The following is a 22,541-nucleotide window of genomic DNA, read 5'->3' on the forward strand; positions in this document are numbered from 1 at the left end:
ACCACTTGATCATGTGACGCCCCGCCCCACACCGTTGTCATGGAAACGGTCACCGCCACAAAGCGACAGAAGCTGTGGCTGTTTCCTGTGGCTCTGCTGTTAGTTGCTGTGATTTCTGGCTCAGCTTCAGTTATCCTTCTGCATGTTACTCTACCAAAGGTTTTCCTTCCACTAAATTTTCCATTAATATCCTGGAATGCAGCATTGGCTTCTTATATTTTGACGTTTCGTGTTTAAAAAGCAGAGAGAGAGTGGACGACAAATTAAATAATTGCAACAAACAATATTTTCATTTGGAAACCATTTCCTTGTAATATTTTGATAATGGATCATTTATTATGCAATTTCATAAACTAATTTTGTAAAGAAAACTTCCACCAGAAGATATTTTAAATATTGAAAATAAATAAAATGGATTATGACGTTTCTGTAAACTAGGGCTGAAACGATTCCTCGAATGATTCGAGTACCTCGATTACTAAAATTCCTCGAGGAAAATTTACCTGCCTCGAAGCTTCGTTAATTTATGTTTTATTAGTTAGCGCACCGTGTTCCGGCCGGGACTTCATTTGCGTTGCGCGGAGCTCTCACTTCCGCCTCTGAGTTGTTGACAAAAGCTAAGTCTCAGCGGCATAAAGTCCAATCTTCAAGATTGGCCCGTGGGGATTTTATTGATTGATGATAATGCCCGACTTTTTATCGTTTTTGGGGAACCAATAAGCATCCTTAAAATGACTGGGGGAATGCCTGGAGTACGGCAGCATTTCTCCTCCGGGGCTGCTGGTTGAAAGCGAACGGCGGGAAGAGCGCTGAGGTGAGCGGATAGCCTGAACAGGGCGGGCGGCTGAGTAGCTGATGCTTACCGTGTAAATGTAGCTTTACCGACGAACCGCACAATAAATTTCATATCCCGGCCTGAAGAAACGGGTGGCGGAGCGCATCGTACATGGCTGGTAGATGAGTTTCTGAGTGTGACCAGTGAAGGTGTCGTAAATATCCCGTATTGCTTCCCCCCGTGTTCGTCCCCCGGTCTAACGGTTCGTCAGTCCGCTGGTCTATTTCCTCCCCTCCATCTTACGTTCGTTCATTCGCCCTCTCCTCCCACTCCAGGCGGCATTTCCCGTATTTTCAAACCCAAAGCGTGACAGGTTAGGTGGCAAGGTGAGTTTAATTAATCTATTAAACTCACTGAAGATGAATACATAAACTAAAAGCTGGATTGTAGACATTTTTATAAGCATATTTGTGAGCCTGCCTCTTTGTTATTAAATTCAATATAATTTCAGATTTTTCTATAACTTTTCTTCTGGTTAACTTAGAAAGTGAGCTATTATTGTTACAGGTTAGTTTTCTAAACTACAAAAAAGCAACTGTTAGGGATGCTCAAATATGAACAATTGGACTGATATTGATATCTGATAGTAACACCGGTATTATGCCAGATTTACCAATATTTCATTTTATAATTTTTTTTATCCGATTACTCGATTAATCGTAAGAATAATCGATAGATTACTCGATTACTAAAATATTCGTTTACAACAGCCCTACTGTAAACAGAATTTCCCTTAGAAAGTTTTAATCATAATGGAAATTATCAAACTCATTTTCATTTATTGGTTTATTAATTTTTATGCCAAATTTATCTGATCAGATGTTTTTTCACCTGAGATAAAATAAAGTTTATATTACAGAAAAATGTATTTTATTGTCTGATATTAGACTCTAATCTCGTAAACATCCAAACTAACAGAATGAAGATGTGAATCTGTCCTGGTGTCATTTAATCTGGTTAATCCAGTAAAACCAGTTTAATCTCAGGATTTCTGTGGGTTTGATTTAAACCAGGTTCCTGGTTTCTCACCACCCGGTTCTGTTCGGATCCGGTTCTGTCCCGTCTGGAGTTCCCTCAGGATTCCTGGGATACGAGTCAGGATTTCATTTCCGGCCGTTCAGGAGGAAGCAGAACTCTGAGGCCGAGTCAGCCGCTGTGACCTTTGACCTGCTTCAGGGATGACTGAACGCGGTGAGGAAACACGATGACAGGATTTCATCACCGATTCGTTTCTGTGTAACAAACTGAAGAGGAGCTGATGATGACTCAGACTTTATGACATCGCTGTCTGGACGCTGAGCGGGGAACATTTAAAGGACCGGTGTCGCGTCAAAGCCACAGTTTTATCTTTACATCATGTTATGACCTGCAGCGTCGCTTTGATTAGTTTGTTTCAGAAATCCTTTCATCTCCATTCAGCTGTTAAACTCCTGGGTGAACCTAGCCCCGCCTCCGAGGCGCAGCTCCTCCCCCACAGCTCCTTCAGACTAGCCAGCAGCAATTAGCAGCCAGCAGCTGGAACTGCATCCGGTTCTCAGAGCAGCGCTTGTAAAAACATTAAAGGGTTAATAGAGCAGCCATGTTGGGATGACTTTCTGGAGGCGGAGCTTCAGAAAGAGCAGCAGCTTCTTAAAGACACAGAGACCTAATTTCAAGATGCTGAATTATAGTTTAATGTTTTCAGTCATATTTGATATGCAGCATAACAACTGAGTCATGTAAAATACTTTAAACTTTATCCTGCCAACGGCTCACCAGCAACCTTTAACCTTTATTCTCATTATAATCGGCTGGATTTTAACTACAGAGAGTCTCTAGTTACACCTGCAGAAGGATCAGGATCTGTGTGAGCCGCTGCTCACCTGACCGCTGCTCACCTGACCTCTGCTCACCTGGCCTCTGCTCACCTGGCCTCTGCTCACCTGACCGCTGCTCACCTGACCTCTGCTCACCTGACCTCTGCTCACCTGACCGCTGCTCACCTGACCTCTGCTCACCTGGCCTCTGCTCACCTGGCCTCTGCTCACCTGACCTCTGCTCACCTGACCTCTGCTCACCTGGCCTCTGCTCACCTGACCTCTGCTCACCTGGCCTCTGCTCACCTGGCCTCTGCTCACCTGACCTCTGCTCACCTGACCGCTGCTCACCTGGCCTCTGCTCACCTGGCCTCTGCTCACCTGGCCTCTGCTCACCTGACCGCTGCTCACCTGGCCTGACCTCTGCTCACCTGGCGTGAGTGGGGTGGGGGGTCAGGTTTGGGGTCAGTTTTGGGGTCAGGGTCAGGTTTGGGGTCAGTTTTGGGGTCAGGGTCAGGTTTGGGGTCAGGGTCGGGGTCTGGGTCAGGTTTGGGGTCAGGTTTGGGGTCAGCCCACCCAACAGAGACATAGTGACGCTGCTCACGGCTAAAGAGACGTTCAGGGAATCAGACGATCTACATCTACCAGTGGAGTTGAAGGCGTCTGACTGAAGCAGATCTGGATCTTGGATCCTGCTGATCTGCTGCACCAGAACCAGCAGAAAACAGGATTAAAGTCAGTCAGCTCCTTATTACCAGAACGAGGTGGATAACAGAAACCTTTAGGAAAATCACTGGATGGCCAAAGTTCCTGGATTTGGGGCCAATGAGGCGACTGGTAGAAACATGTTGGTCCCCATCGAACGAGAGAGACCAGGATGTTGGAGAGTTAACCAGGAGGAAACAGACGCAGCAGCAGCTGGAACGTTGCTATGTTTAGCATGAAGCTAACGGGCCAAACGACAGCTGAAGGTCGACCCCTGCTGACCCCTGCTGGCCGGTCGCTGCATCATCCTGATGCTCCGCAGACAGAACTTTATTCTGGACCCGTCTGTCCTAACAAACCGGGCCTCTGGGACCAGAGGGAGCAAACAGACGTTGCTGAGACATGTTGAGGATCGAGTCTGACGAAAGCGACGCTGAGTTTGCCTTCACCGCCGAAACTAAAGCCACTTCCTGCTTGTGGTTCTGTTTTCTAGGTTTTGGGCCGAAGCTGCTTCCTGTTTTCTCTTAACGAAAGTCTCACCAAGTTTCTCCATCTGCAGAATATTTCCACTGATCACAAAATCACTTCAGTTTAACGTCTCACAGCTGGGATTCACTGATTAGTGAAAAACAAAGTATCATGAAATGTATTTAATGCAACATTTGTACAAAATGTTAAATAATTTAACGTTAAGTTTGCATATAAAAGCTGAATGTTTGTGAATCTTTGGGTGTTAAAGGGTTAAACTGAATCTGACCCCAGAAACCGCAGCAACAAATAAAAATGTTTCACCGACAGAAAATGAAACGAGTTTATGGAAAAACGAGGTCGGAGCCGATTCCTGGCTCTGTTCCTCTGCCTCATATTTCAGCTTCACATAAAAACAAACTTTTAAAAGTTTGAGTTTTTTACAGTTGCATTTTATTATTACTATGAATACAGCTGCATATTTCTGATATGTTGTTCTAAACCTCAGCAGCACTGCAGAGCATCAGGGATCAAATAAAAACTATGAAATGACAGGAAGATGCATCCGACACCGCCGCTCTAAATAAATCTGATCCTCTGAGTCAGGCGAGTGTGACATCACTTCCTGTCAGTTCACAGCAAAGAGCTGCGGAGGAACAGAAAGTTAATAAATAAATCTTTATTAGTTTTAAAAGTGACTGTATTTAGATCCCACTCTGTTTCTCTGCTTTCATTTCCCTGATTCTGCGTTTTGTACTTGTGTGTTTAAATCTTTTACTGGGAGGATTTTCATGAATTACAGATAAACTGTAAATAAATCTTCAAATCAGCATATAATTTCATTAAACTGTGCATTAAATTTACTAGTATGAATGAAATCGTTGTGTTATATATTAAATTTGGTCTGAACTCTGAATCAGCGACTAATAAGATCTGACAGATAACAGGTCCTAGTCAAATCACAGCGTTTTCCTCTGAAGTCGTTTTTTAGCGCTGATTTGTGACTAAACAGCCATTATTTAGATTTCCCCTTTTTTAAAATAACATTTTTCCTGATAAATGAACTGATTCTAAATACATACAAATGATTTTATATCCTTAAAGAAATTAAATCAGTGGAGATTTTCATTAGTTTTCTTAAAGTGTAATACATTAAGGATCTAAAGTAATCTGGCTTTAAATAAAACTAATGTAATTATTACTTATTAATTAAATAAGGACCAAAACTGGAGAAACTTTTTGTGACTGTAGAAACTCTGGTAGAAAATATTTGAGTTTTTGGTATAAAATAATCAAAACTGAAAAGGAAAATGGAAATATTTTTATCCTGATTAGTTTTGTTTGGAGTGAAGAAGCTATGGTGCTGTTAGCCTCCTAGCTAAGCGGCTAACCGGATCGTTCCTCTGAGCCGCCATGATGAAAATAGTTTATCACCAACAAAGTTGTTGGTGTTAGGGTTAGCAACAGTTTGTGATCAACAAGCCACTAAATTAATTTATGTAAAGTATGTTTTCTATGGGTTTTTGTTTTTTATTGAAACAGAAGAGAACACTCTTTAACCCACAAGCTAAGCTAGCTGCTACTGCTAAAGCTGCTAGCAGCTAGCTTGGTCTCTGTTGACATGTTGTGCAAACAAACACCAACACAAATATGCTACAATAATTAATTCAGTGAAAAAAACTGATACAAAACAGAAATATAAATAAGCGCAATACTAGCATCTTTAGCATTAGCTCCCTAGTTTAGCTTGTGATTCTTCATGTTTCTGTCTTCTGAACCAATCACCAGCTGCATTTGATTCAGATAAGAAGCTCAAACCTTCACCAAATTAGACTCGATCCATTACAATCCACAAAACCATAAAGACTTGCTAGCTTTGTGGTACGATGCTAACTGCTAATAGAAGCTAATAGCGGCTAATTTATCAGCAGGTGATCATCCAGACACTGATGGAGTGCGAAAACAAGATTTTGACTGCATCATGTGAGATATTGATCCAATGAGATTCAGCCAATCAGAAAGTTAAATAAATGTTTTTTAAATGTTTAATTGCTTAGACTCGAGGCAGCCATATTGAATTTTTACACTACAACTGGTAAAATAAAACTTTCCAAACTTCTTGGTACTTTTCAAGTGATCTTGATCTTCATACTGACAGTATGAAGAAAATAAAGTTTCTTATGGTGGAAAAACCCAAAAGTTGGAATTAAAACTGGGAAATTCAAAGTTCCTGAAACAGCCGTAAGTTCAGAATCCAAGATGGCTGCTGCACATCGATGTAGCTGAAATCCGGTTTGCTAGCAGCTCTGATGGTTTGAGCTAAACATTTCCTTCAGTGTCAGAATGAATAAAATGGAGGGAAATGTTTTCATCCTGCTTTGCTACTAGCCGTTAGCACCAAAACAATTAGCTTACTGGTTTCCCGTTTGTAACTGGTGAGTTTTCCCAGAGAGGAGCTCAAACTTCAGAGATAAAATCAAAACACATCATAATGCCACCAGCCAACATTTACATTTATGTAGGAATGACTTGGATGGGCCCCATACGGTACTGACCACTGGTTGCATAACTGGTTGGTTTTAATGGCCTGTGTGGGTCTGATGCAGGAAACCGATGGGTAAACTGGGACCCATAACGGCTCTTTAAAAACTGTTACTGACCCAACTGGGTCATTAAGTAGACATCCTTATTTGTATGTCTGAGCCCATCGAACCCATCAGACCTGAGAAGAAACCATATGGGGCCCAAATACACGTTGGTGTGATTTAATGAACCAGATCAGATTCCAGGAAACTTTCCTGGTTTCATCTGAGAGCATCGCTAAAACATTTCTGGTTTTTCTCCAAGGAAAGGTGTCAGATAAAATCCCTGAACTGAAACTGAACCAAATATTAACTAAATCTGAGCCAAATTTGAACCCAACTGAATCTGAACTGAATCTGAACTGAACTGAGTCTACAACAGGGTTCACATGTTTCATCAGACAGAATGCTAACGGTCCATTAGCTTAGCAGCTCCAGGTAGGTCACAGGTACTTTGCCTTTCTCGTTGCCCCGCTCTCCAACCAGCCAATCAGGATCCATTCCTGGTACCGTGTAGACAGTGATGACCTGGACAGAAACCACACAGGAAAACGGGTCAAGATAATAAAATATCTAAAAACTGAAGGAAAGTTTCCAAGAGGAGCTAACTGACAGAACGACCAGGCAGAAATCAAACACCGGCCCTTTAAGAGTTTCACCGCTGTATAAATGTATCAAGCGCAGCGTCAAAGAAATTTGAGTTTGCAACCTGAACTTGAAATTGGGCTTCTGTCTCTTTAAGAAGCTTCTGCTCTTCCTGAAACTTCAGCATCACAACACAAGCTTAGATAAACATCTTTAAACATTTAACTGATTTAAAACACTGACCAGGAAACGGTGAATGATGTCATTAAATAATTATTTTCTTTTTCTGTTACGATTAATCTAGATTAAAGTTACTGATCCAACTCCCTGTTATTATTTGTATCATTTTATTTAGAAAACAGAAATATCAACGTCTCGTGTCCAACAGCAGCAGCGAAACAGAGAGAGAGAGCTGAGCGTTTTCTGGATGAGAAAAGCCCCTAGTGGCGGCTGGAGGCATCACTAATCGATCCCAGAGCAGACTTACTAGCTGATTGGCAGATCACAGTTTGCCTCAATAAAATAAAATTTAAAAATAACTTTATCTTCTCACTGTATTTACTTTGTGTTTTTTTTGCGTATATTAAATAGTGTGAATTAATATTAATTTTAACATATTTTTTACAGTCAACAGCTGAATATAATATTTTCCCAGACGCTTCCCATCCTTCAACAGTCCAGGAACCATCGACTAACCGGATCAGCTTCCTCATCAGGATATCTAGTTATTTTGGGGTTCTGGTCGGGTTCTGGTCGGGTTCTGGTCGGGTTCTGGTCGGGTCACACTGACCTCGTCGGCCAGCAGGGACAGTTCGCTGGCGTCGTGAGCGTCGTAGTCGTACAGAACCTTGGCCTTCCTGGAGCCCGAGGCGCCGGGAGACAGGCGGCCGGACGGGAAGGCGGTCGGAACCGGATCGGATCCGGCGCCGGGCGGCGGCGGGGGGCCGACGGCTGAGTTCGCACATCTGCAGCAAAACAAGCAAATATTCCCAGAAGGTTCAACCGACCCGATAATCTGAACCAGTAGCCCAGAACCCAGCAGATTCAGAACCATGGAGCCAGCAGAGCAACCGTCTGATCTGGTTCTGATGGATCAGATCCCCGACCCAGAAGAACTGACTAGACCCAGAGGAACTGATTGGACCCAGAGGAACTGACTGGACCCAGAAGGTCCAATCAGTTCCTCTGTTAGAACATCCAGTCACTTAATGATCATTAAGTGAGTTTAACTGAGCGCCTGGCTGCAGCTGGATGCTTTGAGGTGAAGTCTGACAGCAGGTGGCGCTGCAGCTCCTACCTGTTCAGCTCCCTCTGCAGGTCCTGCATGTAGTGATGACACTGAGCGAAGTACGTGGCCTGAGCCTCCGCAAAGTCCTGCAGACACCTGAGGTGGTTCAGCTGGAGGAAGAGGAGGAAGAGTTACAATCACACAGAGAAAACAAATGCTCTGGAGTGGCCTAGTCAAAGTCCAGCTAGCTGTTACTGCTGCTGAGTCAGCAGGTTCAGGGTGTGAATACTTTTTCACTCAGGTTGGGCTGCAGAGATTTGGTTCCTTAAATCAGGAGTCACTCTGATTTTCATTCAGTCACATCCAGACCCTGAATGACCTCGAAGGTCAAAAACTCATAAAGTTTCTGATTCATCAGATTAAAACGTTTTAAAATGTAACAGTTTTAACATCTGATCGGATTCAGACCTTTAGAAATGAAGACAGATCTGACATTTCTACAGCCCGATTTGACAGATGAGTAAAATCTGAGCAGACATCTGTTATATTAAAGTTTGACCTAAAGTCCACATGAGCAGCCGCAGCGGGCCGGATTTGGCCCGCGGGCCTCCAGTTTGACACCTGCACCTTAAAATGTTACAAAAACAAAGAAAAGATGAAAAGTTTGTTCAGCCGCTCTGCTTCAGATGATGGAATAAAATAAATAATAAAGTTTAAATTTAAAATAATAGAAAGTAAACAACAGCAGCTCCGGGTCCAGCAGAACCTGATCCACAGTGACACCCTGTGACTCATCAGGTCGGGTCGGGACCGGACTGGACCGGACCGGACTGGACCCGAACGGCGCCTCTGACTCACATGTGTGCTGCTGATCCCCTCCAGCAGCAGCCGGGTCACCTCCGCCTGCCGGTCGAACTCCGTCTGGGCCACACGCAGCTCCAGCTCTGCCTGGGGGGAGGAGTGGGGGTCACATGGAGACACACAGATACACACACACACACACACACGCACACACACACAGATATACACACACACACAGATACACACACACACACACAGATATACACACACACAGATACACACACACACACACACAGATACACACACCTACACAGATACACACACACACACACCTACACAGACACACACACAGATACACACACAGACACAGCTACACACACCTACATACACACACACACAGATATACACACACACACAGATACACACACACACACACAGATACACACACAGACACAGCTACACACACACACACACACACACCTACACAGACACACACACAGATACACACACACACCTACACACACACACACACACACACACAGATACACACACTTACACAGATACACACACACCTACACACACACACGCACACACAGATACACACACTTACACAGATACACACACCTACACACACACACACACCTACACAAACACACACACACACACCTACACAAACACACACACACACACCTACACAGACACACACACACAGATACACACACTTACACAGATACACACACCTACACACACACACACACCTACACAGACACACACACACCTACACAGACACACACACACACACACACACCTACACAGACACACACACACACACCTACACACACACACACACACACACAGATACACACACTTACACAGATACACACACACCTACACACACACACGCACACACAGATACACACACTTACACAGATACACACACCTACACACACACACACACCTACACAAACACACACACACACACCTACACAAACACACACACACACACCTACACAGACACACACACACAGATACACACACTTACACAGATACACACACCTACACACACACACACACCTACACAGACACACACACACCTACACAGACACACACACACACACACACACCTACACAGACACACACACACACACCTACACAGACACACACCTACACACACACACTCTGTGCTTTCTGCGGCGGCCTCACCTTGTCCACTTCCTCACTCAGCAGCTGAGACAAACAGAACCAGAGAAACGTCTCAGATTAAATTCGTAGCTCAACTTTCCACCATGAATCATCTGGACCGGCTCCTTGACCCGACCTGTTGCCATGGCAACGCAGGTCAGCAGCAAGATCCGGGTAAACCGGTTCAGATGTGGTGGTTTTCCACACAGGCTCACATATTTACAGGTGCTGGTCATAAAATTAGAATATTGTGATAAAGTTCATTATTTTCCATAATGTCATGATAAAAATTAAATTGTCATATATTTTAGATTCATTGCACACCAACTGAAATATTTCAGGTCTTTTATTGTTTTAATTTTGATGATTTTGGCAAACAGCTCATGAAAACCCAAAATCCCTGTCTCAAAAAATTAGAATATTATGAAAAGGTTCTCTGAACGAGCAATAAAAATAATCATCTGAATCAACAAAGTAACTCTAAACACCTGAAAAAGATTCCTGAGGCCTTTAAAAACTCCCAGCCTGGTTCATTACTCAAAACCGCAGTCATGGGTCAGACTGCTGACCTGACTGCTGTCCAGAAGGCCATCACTGACATTCTCAAACAAGAGGGTGAGAAACGGAAAGAAATTTCTGAACGAATCGGCTGTTTGCAGAGTGTTATATCAAGGCACCTCAGTGGGAAGTCAGTAGGAAGGAAAAAGTGTGGCAGAAAACGCTACACAACGAGAAGAGGTGACCGGACCCTGAGGAAGATTGTGGAGAAGGGCCGATTCCAGACCAAATTAAATTTTCATCTCCATAAAACTTTTCAGCAGATGGAAGCATGAAGTGCTCCAAAATCTTCTGATAGCTGCTGCATTGATCCTGCCCTTGATAAAACCCAGTGGACCAACACCAGCAGCTGACATGGCACCCAGACCATCACTGACTGTGGGTACTTGACACTGGACTTCTGGCATTTTGGCATTTCCTTCTCCCCAGTCTTCCTCCAGAGTCTGGCACTTTGATTTCCGAATGACATGCAAAGTTTGCTTTCATCCGAAAAAAGTACTTTGGACCACTGAACAGCAGTGGTCCAAAGTGCTGCTTCTCTGTAGCCCAGGTCAGGCGCTTCTGCTGCTGTTTCTGGTTCAAAAGTGGCTTGACCTTTGACCTGGGGAATGCGGCACCTGTAGCCCATTTCCTGCACTCGCCTGTGCACAGTGGCTCTGGATGTTTCTACTCCAGACTTAGTCCACTGCTTCCCCCAAGGTCTGGAATCGGCCCTTCTCCACAATCTTCCTCAGGGTCCGGTCACCTCTTCTCGTTGTGTAGCGTTTTCTGCCACACTTTTTCCTTCCTACTGACTTCCCACTGAGGTGCCTTGATATAACACTCTGCAAATAGCCGATTCGTTCAGAAATTTCTTTCCGTTTCTCACCCTCTTGCTTGAGGATGTCAGTGATGGCCTTCTGGACAGCAGTCAGGTCAGCAATCTGACCCATGATTGCGGTTTTGAGTAACGAACCAGGGTGGGAGTTTTTAAAGGCCTCAGGAATCTTTTTCAGGTGTTTAGAGTTACTTTGTTGATTCAGATGATTATTTTTATTGCTCGTTCAGAGAACCTTTTCATAATATTCTAATTTTTTGAGACAGGGATTTTGGGTTTTCAAGAGCTGTTTGCCAAAATCATCAAAATTAAAACAATAAAAGACCTGAAATATTTCAGTTGGTGTGCAATGAATCTAAAATATATGACAATTTAATTTTTATCATGACATTATGGAAAATAATTAACTTTATCACAATATTCTAATTTTATGACCAGCACCTGTACATACACCCCAAAGAAGACGGAGTCCTCCATTTTTGATGATCCACTTTGTGGCAGTAGAGCTAGCAAAACATCCCTCAGCATGATGCTGTCACCACTGTGCTTGATGAATGGTACAGTGTTACTAGCAGCGGCAACCAGGAATCACAAACAATAGCTATGCTAATGCTAAAACACCAAATAATCATAAACTAATGCTAAAGAGCTAATCATAAACATTAGCTCAGCTAACGCTAAAGCTCTGAACCATCATGGTGGACATCGAGTCCCTCCAGGATTTCACGATGTTTTATTCATGTTTTTAAATCAGAATCAGTGATTTTCTGATGCTACTTGTATTTGGAAGGAATTTTGGGATGTTTATATTTCGACATTTTTTCCTCGTTAAACTTCTTCTAGATTAGCGGTTCTCAACGTGGGCGGTACCGCCCCCAGGGGGCGTTCAGAGGGCGGCAGGGGGCGCTGTCGGACGTTTTTACAAAAGGGGGGCGCTGGGATGCCTTTGGGGGACGTTTGGTCGAAGGTAAACTTTACACCTTACATGCACAACAATACCAGTTTAGACTCTGAGCAACTTGGTAAAACTGTGTTGTGTAACATTAAACCATGCTCTGCTGCAACTGTATCAATGACAGCTCTCCTTCTATTCAGTGTTTGTAGCTTCTGTTAGCTTCTGTTAGCTTCTTGGCGCAGCTCCGTTCTCCTGCTACTGGTAGCTAAAATCACCTCACTGTGTGTCCCTCTGAAAAATGAACCCATTTAAATAAAGAAATCCCTCCATGGTGACACCACGACAGAGAGCCTTCATTTTATAGCGTTAACACCGGAGCTGTAAGGTCTGGTATGAAACGGGGTGATGGAACAACACAGCACTTTTAAATTTCAATAATAAAAATACCGCAATTGTTTCCGTTGCTTTAAAAGGTTTATGTCAGTCTGCCTTTTCCCGTCGACACGTTTCCCAGCCGCCCTGGACTTTAGGGGGTTAAAAATAAATAAATAAAAAAACTGAAACAGGAGAAGCGGGACATAAAACGGAGCGATTAACTAGATGTGAATTATGGCATAAAAACAGAGAATCCAACACTGAACAGTGAAAAATCAACACATGATGTGAAACATGATTATTAGGCGGCGCAGCAGGTGAAGAGTGAAGATTAATGATGGTCAATAAACGATCAAATAAATCTAACAACAGGAAAGAAACTAAAGTGGACATGGCAATAAACCAAGAGAGGATAATATTAATCAAATGGAAATGAATGAAGAACAAAATGCAAGAATAAACTAAGAAACTAAAGTAAATACAGAGGAATAAACTGGTATGGCAAGACCTTTAGAGCAATAATTAATAGAGACTGTATGGCAAGAATAAACAGACACTATTTCCAGATAAAAGGTAAAATAATATTGATGAAGTGCCATGGGTTTGTTGAGACCACATCTAGTACTGAGAATAAATATATCTTACAGATCATAACAGTAAATAACTGATCACTTATTTATGCTTTAATTAGATTTGATATATTTATTTCTTCAATATTATTTTCATGTCAGTGTTAATGTCATGGTGGTGTTCAGTGACTCCATGACACTTTCACTTTGACTCATTAGGATTTAAGAACCAGATTTGTTCTTTGTAATTTCTGTCCAGTAAAACTATTAATCTATAATCAATAGACAGATCTATATAAAGATATAATCCATGTTTCTGTCTCATATTTCTATGGCATTAAAAGGAACTTTAGTTTTTCCACTGAAAGCTCTGGTTTCCACACTAAATGCCATGTGGGTGAAGTTTTATGGATGATGCTCTGATGTCCCATTCTCCTGAAGGCAGCACAGAGCTGCACCACCAGAAACACTGAAGAGAAGAAGAGCTGTGATTAATGTAGTTACAGTTCTATCCATGTTTTAATGCTGCAGAGCTCAGTGGTTTGCAAATAGATCAAAGTTTAAACTGGCATGTTGTTCATCTTTTATCTGGTCATTTTGTGGAATATTTATCTAGAAAATGGCACAAAATAAGAATATTTTTTCCACTCTGATTGGCTGCTGTTGGCCTACAGATTTTAACCTGAATGTTCATTACATTTTTCATAGACGCCTGAGAAAATAATTTCTATTCTCATGAGTTTTTTGTTCTCTGGGGAATTATTTTTGATGATAAATACAGAAACAAGCATAAAAATCAAAACATCTACAATAGTGATAGTAATATTAATGATAAAATAATAGTCAGAGCAAAGTAGCCTGCAGATTCTTTGGTGGGGGGGGTGAGGGACCTGGATAGGGGCAGGGGGGGCGCTGGTCCGAAAAAGGTTGAGAAACACTGGTTTAGATTCTACATAGAGGAGAAAAAACAACCAGATCAACTGGACACAGAAATATTTTTATTATTTAAAGAACTTAAAAAGCTCGATTTTTTTCTGCTGATAACAGACGGCAACCTGAAATACCGCCACCTGCAGGTGGGAGTTAGAACTATGTACTGCAGAACTACAGCGATGCATTCTGGGTAAACAGCAAGCTGTTAGTAACCATAACTTCAAAACAAAACAACCAAATTAACAAATGCTGGAAAATCAATTTAGGGGAAGCTAAGGTCAGTGTTTTCAAAATGCTAACGCGCTAAGCTAAAAATTAGCTCTATTGTTAGCGGATTAGCAGAAGTTATTAGTTAACTTCAGTTCTGTGTGTTAGAGCAGAAAAACATTTTATTAAAATACGCTGAAGGCTCTAGGAAGAGTTTGTGATGATGAAGACGCCTCTTCATCTCTGCTCTCTGGGGGATTTTACACGTCTGAGGCACCAAGTCGGTATTTTTCTTTTGAATCACTGAGGTTTATATTTCTCCTCTGGGTAAAGGATGAATCACAAAGACCCAGAAAGTGAGGATGAATCCATAATGAATGGGTGAATGGAAACGTCTGATCAGCTTCAGGATTGGGATATTTTCAGTGAGATAAACAACATGGCAGCGTCTCGACAGGATGCTTTAATGGCCGATCATTTTCCAGGAACATGGCCGACCTTCCTGATCAGCTGATCCAGATGATCAAGGTTTACAGCGCCTCCTGTGTTAAACGGCCGCTATTACACAGCAGCATGAAGCTAAAAATAATCAGGATGAAGCCATGACCTTTTATTAATGCGCTTCAATTCAATTTAGAAAATACTTTAGAAATCCCAAAATTAAATGTCATTCCACTCTTTATGGATGATGATGCTGTAGCAGTCAGTCTCACAGTGTATATGAAGATGCCTCTGACTGAAGACTGTTCTGACATGCTAACAGCTCATGTCCTGGATGACATCATCAGCTTTGCTATTGTCCACAGAAGGAAATGACACAAACAAACACAAAGACTCTGAGAGCAACTTCCTTCTTCACCAGATGGAAACAAGATGGAGGCGTCAGGTTTTAGCGGTTGGAGGATTTCTCTTTAGTCTCTGGCTAACGACCAGGAGCCATTTCGCTGCTAATGCTAGGCTAACACCTTAGCTTTGGTTGTATTTACCCAGAATGCCCTGCACTGTAGTCCACTTCCTGCTTCTGGAGCGAACTCCGGTCCGCTTGGCGTTCACATCAACCGAACCCAGACCGAGGTTTGGAGGACCAGAGGTCAGAGGTCGTTTAGCGTTCACACCTCACTAACCGAACCAGACTGTGACCATGCAGACGGCCTGGAGTTGGGTTGCAGTGGATTGGACAATCGGTTCTGATCTGTTCAGAACTTTTCTGCAGATTTAAAAGTTTCTCTGACTCTAAAACCAACAGACTGGACCTGCAGTTCTACCACCACCGGTTCTACGGGACACGGATCTAATCCGTTTATCGCTCCAACCTTCCTCTGCGCCGCCGCCGGGTCGGCCGCCGGGTCGGCCCCCAGGCTCCAGCTTTCCCAGCCGCTCTGAAGCCGCATCACAGAAACAAACTGAAATCAGAACAACTGCTGGAAGATTTACACCAGATTAACTCCTTAAATTAAATCTATTCCTGGAATAATCCCACATCTGATCCCAACCATCACTTATTCCTGGTGTTCCAGGCTGATCCTGATCAGATAATCCAGATTATTATCAAAAATTTATCTATATGCTAATGTTATATTAAGTTTGTGCAACTGTTTTTGAAATAAATGTTTTTATATTTAACCACTTTTTAGACAAAACAAGGAATCGGTACCGGTCCAGATCGGATTCAGCAGGTCGGGTTTTAAATATCGCTGATCGGCCAGAAACCCGGAATCAGTGCAAACAACAAAATCATTTAGAACCTTCAGCTCCAACCAGAACCGGGTCGGTGCCGACCCAGAACGGCTATAAAACCAACCAGAACCTCTGAGGTTCTGAACCAGAACACCCTCAAAGATCGAAACGACGCATCAGAACCAGAACCATCCTGAGCTATGCTGGGTCTCTAAACGATGACATCAACAGCACTGGGACTCGCCCAGTGAAACCAGTAAAGCAGAAACTTCCTCCAGGCGGATCCGACCCGTTTCATGATCAAACAATAAAACGTGAAACTGGATTTCTGTTCTGATCCTGGAGGATCTGCGGCAGGTTGAACTGTAAAAACTAAAAACCACTTCAGGAGAAAACTAACTTTACAGGAAGTTGATTTGAGGAAATAAAATTTTCACTTCTAACCTGGAAAATGTCTTGTTAGAAGTTAAATGATCTGCCAGTGAAAAGGACGCTTTTTAAAAATCAGTATTGAGACATTATTGACTTAAAAGCAGCTCCAATATGTCGCTGAAAAGTTTCATCTTATTTGAAATTTACTCAGATATTTAAAAACTAAACTGAAATATTTGGTAACATCTTGTAGATCTGATAAATGATTAAAATCTCTGCAGAAACTTCTGTTTATATTTTACATTCCAGAGATATCTGGATGTGACGGACTTCCTGTTTGTGAGCCAATCAGATGGCGGCTCTGAGCGGCCCTGGGTCTTACCGCCGACGCGCTGGCCGACAGGACGTAGTTCCTCGGCCGCGTCTCCTGGAAGTCTGGAGTCGCCTGGAGACAAAAGGAGAAACTTTCAGTTAAATTAAATTAAAAAAGATCCAGAAGGAAGCGGCAGACAGGAGAGGTACATCTGGAGGGTAATGTCTCCCTCTAGTGGACAGCGACGGTACAACATGAAAATTTAATACAAATGCTGTATTTGCAAAATACAGAATAAAAAAGTAAAAATCCTATAAATTCTTAAATATTTGTAATATTTAAATTAAACAGTAAGAAATGTATTCATAAAATACATATGTAAAATAAACATAGTTCTGTCAATGACGTATTATCTCATAGTAAATATCTCATATTTCCTGCGCTACAGTCCATCATAAATAATTTATCTGCTGCTGTGACTCAGCAAACAGACGCTAACATCTGATTGGTTCACCTGCACAAAAATAAATAATAATTAATTTAAAGTTAGTGACAACCAGAAGAGGTTCGGCTGGTTTGAACCCGTGGCAAAACTTCAAATAAATCAAATTATAAAAATATTTTAAATTTAAATGAACAGAATAAAATAGAAAAGCAACAAGAGGCCAAATCTAAACCATAAAGTTTATTTTTTACAGTGTTTTGTTGTTTTGCTGCCAGTGATAAAACATTACCAACTAGAGGAGCAGCAGCACAGCGCCACCATGTGGGTAAGCACTGTAACTGATGTTTCTATCGTTTTATTTGAGGTTCTGGCCCATTAAGGGCTCGGTTCTGGTCTCACCGCTGCCTTGGCTTCGGCCTGCTTGGCTTTCTTCAGACGGGCTTTGCAGATGTCCAGGTCCAAACGCCGGTTCTCCAGGAGCCGACGCTCCTTCTGCAAACACAGACAGAACCGGTGATAAGACAGACCCAGTCCGGTTCTCTGGTTCTGATCTGATCCGGTTCTCTGGTTCTAAACCTCAGGTATCGAAGTGAACAAGTGGATCACTGATTTTTCAGTTTTTGGTCGTTTCTGTCTTTGGGTTTAAGAACCGGTTCAGAACCAGGAGAAATTCTGATCCAAACGAGTTTAAAGCTGGAGTAACTTTTATTAAAAATATGTGGTATTATTTATTATCTATATTACTTTATTATTGATTAATAAAGTAATATAGATAATATATTACTTTATTAATATATAATAAAGTAATATTATATTACTTTATTATAAAGTAATATAATATTATTACTTTATAATAAGTAATAATACTTATTATAAAGTATAATATATAATATATATAATATATTTATATATATTATATATAATATATATAAATATAATATATTTATATATATTATAAATATATATTCTATATTTATAATATAGAATATAAATAATATTCTATATTATTTATATTACTAAACATGTTTTACATATTTATTGAAACCGTCTCCATGTTGTGACAGATAATCTGAAATAAATAAAAATTAAAACTCATCTCCTCTGTCTTCTTCCAGTGCTAGAAACAACCAATCAGAGCCGCGCGGCTCTGATTGGTTGGAGGAGGAGTCAATCACCCCTCCTACTTCCTGGCTCTCTGCTTCGCTGCAGCTAGCGTAGCCTGTTATGGATGCTAAAGCTAGTTGGCATAGTCACTGACGATGACAAATTAATTGTTTTCCTATAACAATGAGTTGTTTCTCTCAATTAGCAGCGAATACATGAGGTGATTGACAGCGCTAAGCCCCGCCTCCCGGCTCTGATTGGTTGTTTTCTTCAGACTGGCAGCTGATGAAGCAGACGATCTGTTCACAGACTCTCTCATACAAGGAGACAGTTTTAACAAATATTTAAAAAGTATATTTAAATAAAAGTCACTGCAGCTTTAAAGGAGGACAGAGGACGGAAACCGGACCGGATCAGAACCGCATGCGGTCCAACTCACAGAGATGGTCCTCCAGTCTCCCTCCAGGAAGTTGCGCAGAGGCGACAGGAAGGTGACGGCGGCCGTGTGGAGGAACTCCCGCTCGGCTCCGCCCAGCTTCCTCTGGTACTCTCCCACCGTGATGAGGGTGGTACCTGCAGCGGGTCAACAGAACCGGGTCACACAGAACCAGAACCGGGCCCGGTTCTGATGCATCGGGACCGTTCCTCACCGTACGGAGTGTCGGCTCCGAACTCCTTGGCGGCGTCCAGCATGAACTGGCCCAGCAGTTCGGCGTTAGTGGTTCTGGACGGGAGCTTCCGGTCCAGCTTGTCGTAGATGAACTCCTCGATCCGAGCGCCTGGTTCCGGACGGGAACGGAAGACAAGTCAGAATCAAACACTAGAAATATTTATAGGAACCAAATAAAATCTCCAGAACATTCAGAGCCCAGATGCATGCTGGGAAATGGAGGAAACTCCTACCTGTGTGATCAACTGAGGCATGAAGGAAAACAGAGGTTAGATGTCAGAACAGAACCGGTCCAGTTCATCGGTAAACAGAAAGTCACCAGGAACTTCAAAACACTTCCTCCAGGAAGTCAGGATTTCAAAATAAAATTGATCAAGCTGAATTTTTAAAGGTTTTCTGAAAAAATGTCAACATTATGGATAAATAATATGCAGAGGTTCTGAATCTGGATCCATCGAGGATTAGCAGTAACACGACAACTGGAGCTTCTTCTTCTTGGTTTCCAGCAGGAACCGAAGCTAATGTGGTTCCTGGATCTGCTGTTAGAAGTTTTGTTACCTCCTGATTTACATTAACATCTAAATTATAATGTCAACATTAAATTGGATCCATGGTTGTAATTTTTCAAGCCAGATATTCAAATTTATTTAGCGTTAGCAAACTAATGTTTTAATTAGCGCTTGAGCATTAGCTTCCATTAATTACCAAGTTAGTGTAGCGTGTTAACATTAGCTTCAGCTAAATACCATGATGGCGGACCTGGACCACTCACTTGGGTTGGGCTGCAGCAGAACCTCCGTCTGTCTCAGGATCTTCTCGGTCCAGTTCTTGGTGGAGTCGGCTTTGGCCAGCAGGTTCTCCAGGTGAGGGTCCAGTTCGGTCTTCTCAGCCTGGCCCAGTTTCTCCTCTGTGAACTGAAACACATCAAGGAGGTCAACCAGCAACTTCCTGAAGGTCATCCAGCAACTTCCTGAAGGTCAACCGGCAACTTCCTGAAGGTCAACCAGCAACTTCCTGAAGGTCAACCGGCAACTTCCTGAAGGTCAACCAGCAACTTCCTGAAGGTCAACCAGCAACTTCCTGAAGGTCAACCGGCAACTTCCTGAAGGTCAACCGGCAACTTCCTGAAGGTCAACCAGCAACTTCATAGAACAAACCAGTGGTTGAACATCTGGGTTTCATTTCCTGTAATCTTCTGAAGTTCTCCAGATTTCTGGAGCTCCAGTGAGTTTCATGTGCAGAAAATGGGCCAAAACATTCAGATTTTGTAAATTAATGGAATATAATCTGATGCTGGAGAGATTGTGGTGAGTCTGTGTGGATTACAGCCTCACTTCCTGTCTGACAGCAGAGTTGCTGGTCGTGTCTCCTGCTGCTGTAGCTCATCGACTTCAGAGCTTCTCATTTATTCTGAAATGTTCTGCATACCCTGATCATAACGAGTCATTATTTGAGTTTCTGTACATCTATTCTTCTGTTTTGATCTCCACAGCTCCTGCTTGCTGGACATCGTCTCTTTTTTGGGGTTAGGGTTAGATGTAGTTTCTGCATCTCTTTCAGTCTGGCACCATCATTACATGTCAACAGCCAATGGTTGTCACCATGTTTAGATAGCTAAAGGCACAGAGTTGGAAAAGAAAATCCAGTTTCCTCCCCCTAACCCACTGATGCCCTGGGCAAAGAGCCTTTTTCTCCACATTTTAAAAACCTCCTCCTCCTTCTAATTGCATCAAAATGTTACCGAATTTTAGAATAAATCTTTTAGATTATAATCCATAAAATTCATAACACCAGACTACAGACAGCCTGAGAATCGGAGCCGTTGGTTAAATCCGTTGCTTTTTGAACGGAGTCTGGCTGCGGGCAGCAGCAGGATTCTGCTGGTGTCACTTGAGTGATGGAGCTGATCACAGCCATCAATAATGGATCGAGGCAGGACGGACCTTTATCGGCTTACAGCTGCTGCTCATCCGAGCAACAACAACCAGGAAGAACCGCAGAAACCAGCACAACCGGAACCAGCCGGTACCAACCGGGCTCCACACACCCAGCCTCCCTCCCAGCGGGACCCGGAGCTCCTCTGACCGGCGGTGGGAGCCCCATCACCCCGCAGCCCGCCGCCGGAGAGCCGCAGCTGTACCTGCACGGCCCGGGTGAAGAACACCCCCGCATCGGAGGCCAGCTTCTTCACGTTGAAGTCCATGGCGCTGGGCGGTTCTGGCTGCCTTTGTTCCCCCGGATCAGCTGCTGATGGAGCGGAGGAGACGCAGAGCTGCGGCCGTAATCCGCTCCGAGGAGGAGGATCGGAGATCTGCTGGCCGCCCTGCGCTTAAAGGGACAAGAGGGCGGGACGGAGGGGAGGGAGCTGCCGCCTGCAGCCGGACTGACGCTCTGCACGACCCATGATGCAAATATAGAAATAAACCATCATAGATACACCTATAAACTATAAGACACTAAACAATACAAGTATAGAAATAAATATAAAAACATCTATAATACAAATATAAACTATAAAACACAAAACATATTAACTACATCATATCCATATAAAGAATCCAATCAAATTTAGTTATATATTTAGTGACACACAGCGGTTCAGCTCAAAACCAAAGATGAACAAGAGTAATTTAACAAAAACTACAAAATGAAAAGCAGAGAAAAACATAATAATAATAATAATAATAATAATAATAATAATAATAATAATAATAATAATAATAATAAAGTGCAGATCTGTTGGTTCTGCAGTTTGGATGATCATTCCCTCTGGTTCTGGATGCAAACAGCTGGAAGGATTTTTATTCTGACTTTTATACTTTCAGGCAGTTTTTATGATGATGTGTAACCATGGTAACAAGATTTCTCTTTTGTTTTTACAAGTGGCATCTTAATGGATGCAGAGCAAAGAGAGAAGGAGGAAGTCTAACCCGTCTCTTCATCCCCTACTCTAACATCTCTGTATCCCAGCAGCCAGTCAGACATTTAAAGGGGAGCAAAAGCAAAGGAGGAGGATTAGCAGAGCTAACAACTGATGGAGCCATGTGGATATCATCTCTGCTGCCTGGATGTTGAGCCTGGATGTTAGCATGAGACTACTATACACCAACAGTCTTCAGTCAGAGGCATCCTCAGATTTGTTGGAAGACTGACTGCTACTGGGGATCCTTCTGATCCACGGCTGGAGGAATGATGATGAGCTTCCTGACACATTGCTGTGTACTTTATGCTGAAAGGGCTAAACATGCCATTTCCTGATGGAAAGTAAAGCTTAAAACAATATTTGTAAGAGAAACTGAACATTGTTTACTTTGGCGTCGCCATGTTGAATCCTGACCTTTCTGACTGTCTGTGGTTTCAAAACGTTTTGCAGAGGCTAAAATCCTAACATTGAAATCACTGAGGGGCCATGTTTTTTCCGATT

General features: G+C 42.6%; 1 protein-coding gene across 1 annotated transcript; it reads right to left on the reverse strand.

Moving 5' to 3' along the window:
- Positions 1-5,139: 5,139 nt before the first annotated feature.
- LOC106924611 (endophilin-B2-like) lies at positions 5,140-21,612 on the reverse strand. Its single transcript, XM_088011237.1, has 11 exons — positions 21,258-21,612; positions 19,890-20,031; positions 19,098-19,226; positions 18,887-19,020; positions 17,743-17,835; positions 16,968-17,030; positions 10,204-10,227; positions 9,058-9,147; positions 8,269-8,369; positions 7,762-7,936; positions 5,140-6,914 (listed from the first exon to the last, which is right to left on the reverse strand). Exons 1-11 carry the CDS (start codon positions 21,318-21,320, stop codon positions 6,807-6,809), a joined length of 1,122 nt encoding a protein of 373 aa, XP_087867363.1. The 5' UTR covers positions 21,321-21,612; the 3' UTR covers positions 5,140-6,806.
- Between the last annotated feature and the right edge of the window lie 929 nt (positions 21,613-22,541).

Source organism: Poecilia mexicana, unplaced genomic scaffold (assembly GCF_051168715.1).
Source record: "Poecilia mexicana isolate PSO_F unplaced genomic scaffold, ASM5116871v1 scaffold_12, whole genome shotgun sequence".
NCBI classification, from domain to species: domain Eukaryota; kingdom Metazoa; phylum Chordata; class Actinopteri; order Cyprinodontiformes; family Poeciliidae; genus Poecilia; species Poecilia mexicana.

Excerpts from the sequence above, each read along its gene's own strand:
- LOC106924611 (XM_088011237.1), bottom strand. The coding sequence starts at position 21,320 with ATGGACTTCAACGTGAAGAAGCTGGCCTCCGATGCGGGGGTGTTCTTC. Across the intron at positions 8,370-9,057 it reads AGGGGATCAGCAGCACACAT|CTGAACCACCTCAGGTGTCT; the intron begins GTGAGTCAGAGG and ends CTCTTCCTCCAG. Across the intron at positions 6,915-7,761 it reads TGTCCCTGCTGGCCGACGAG|GTCATCACTGTCTACACGGT; the intron begins GTCAGTGTGACC and ends GTTTCTGTCCAG.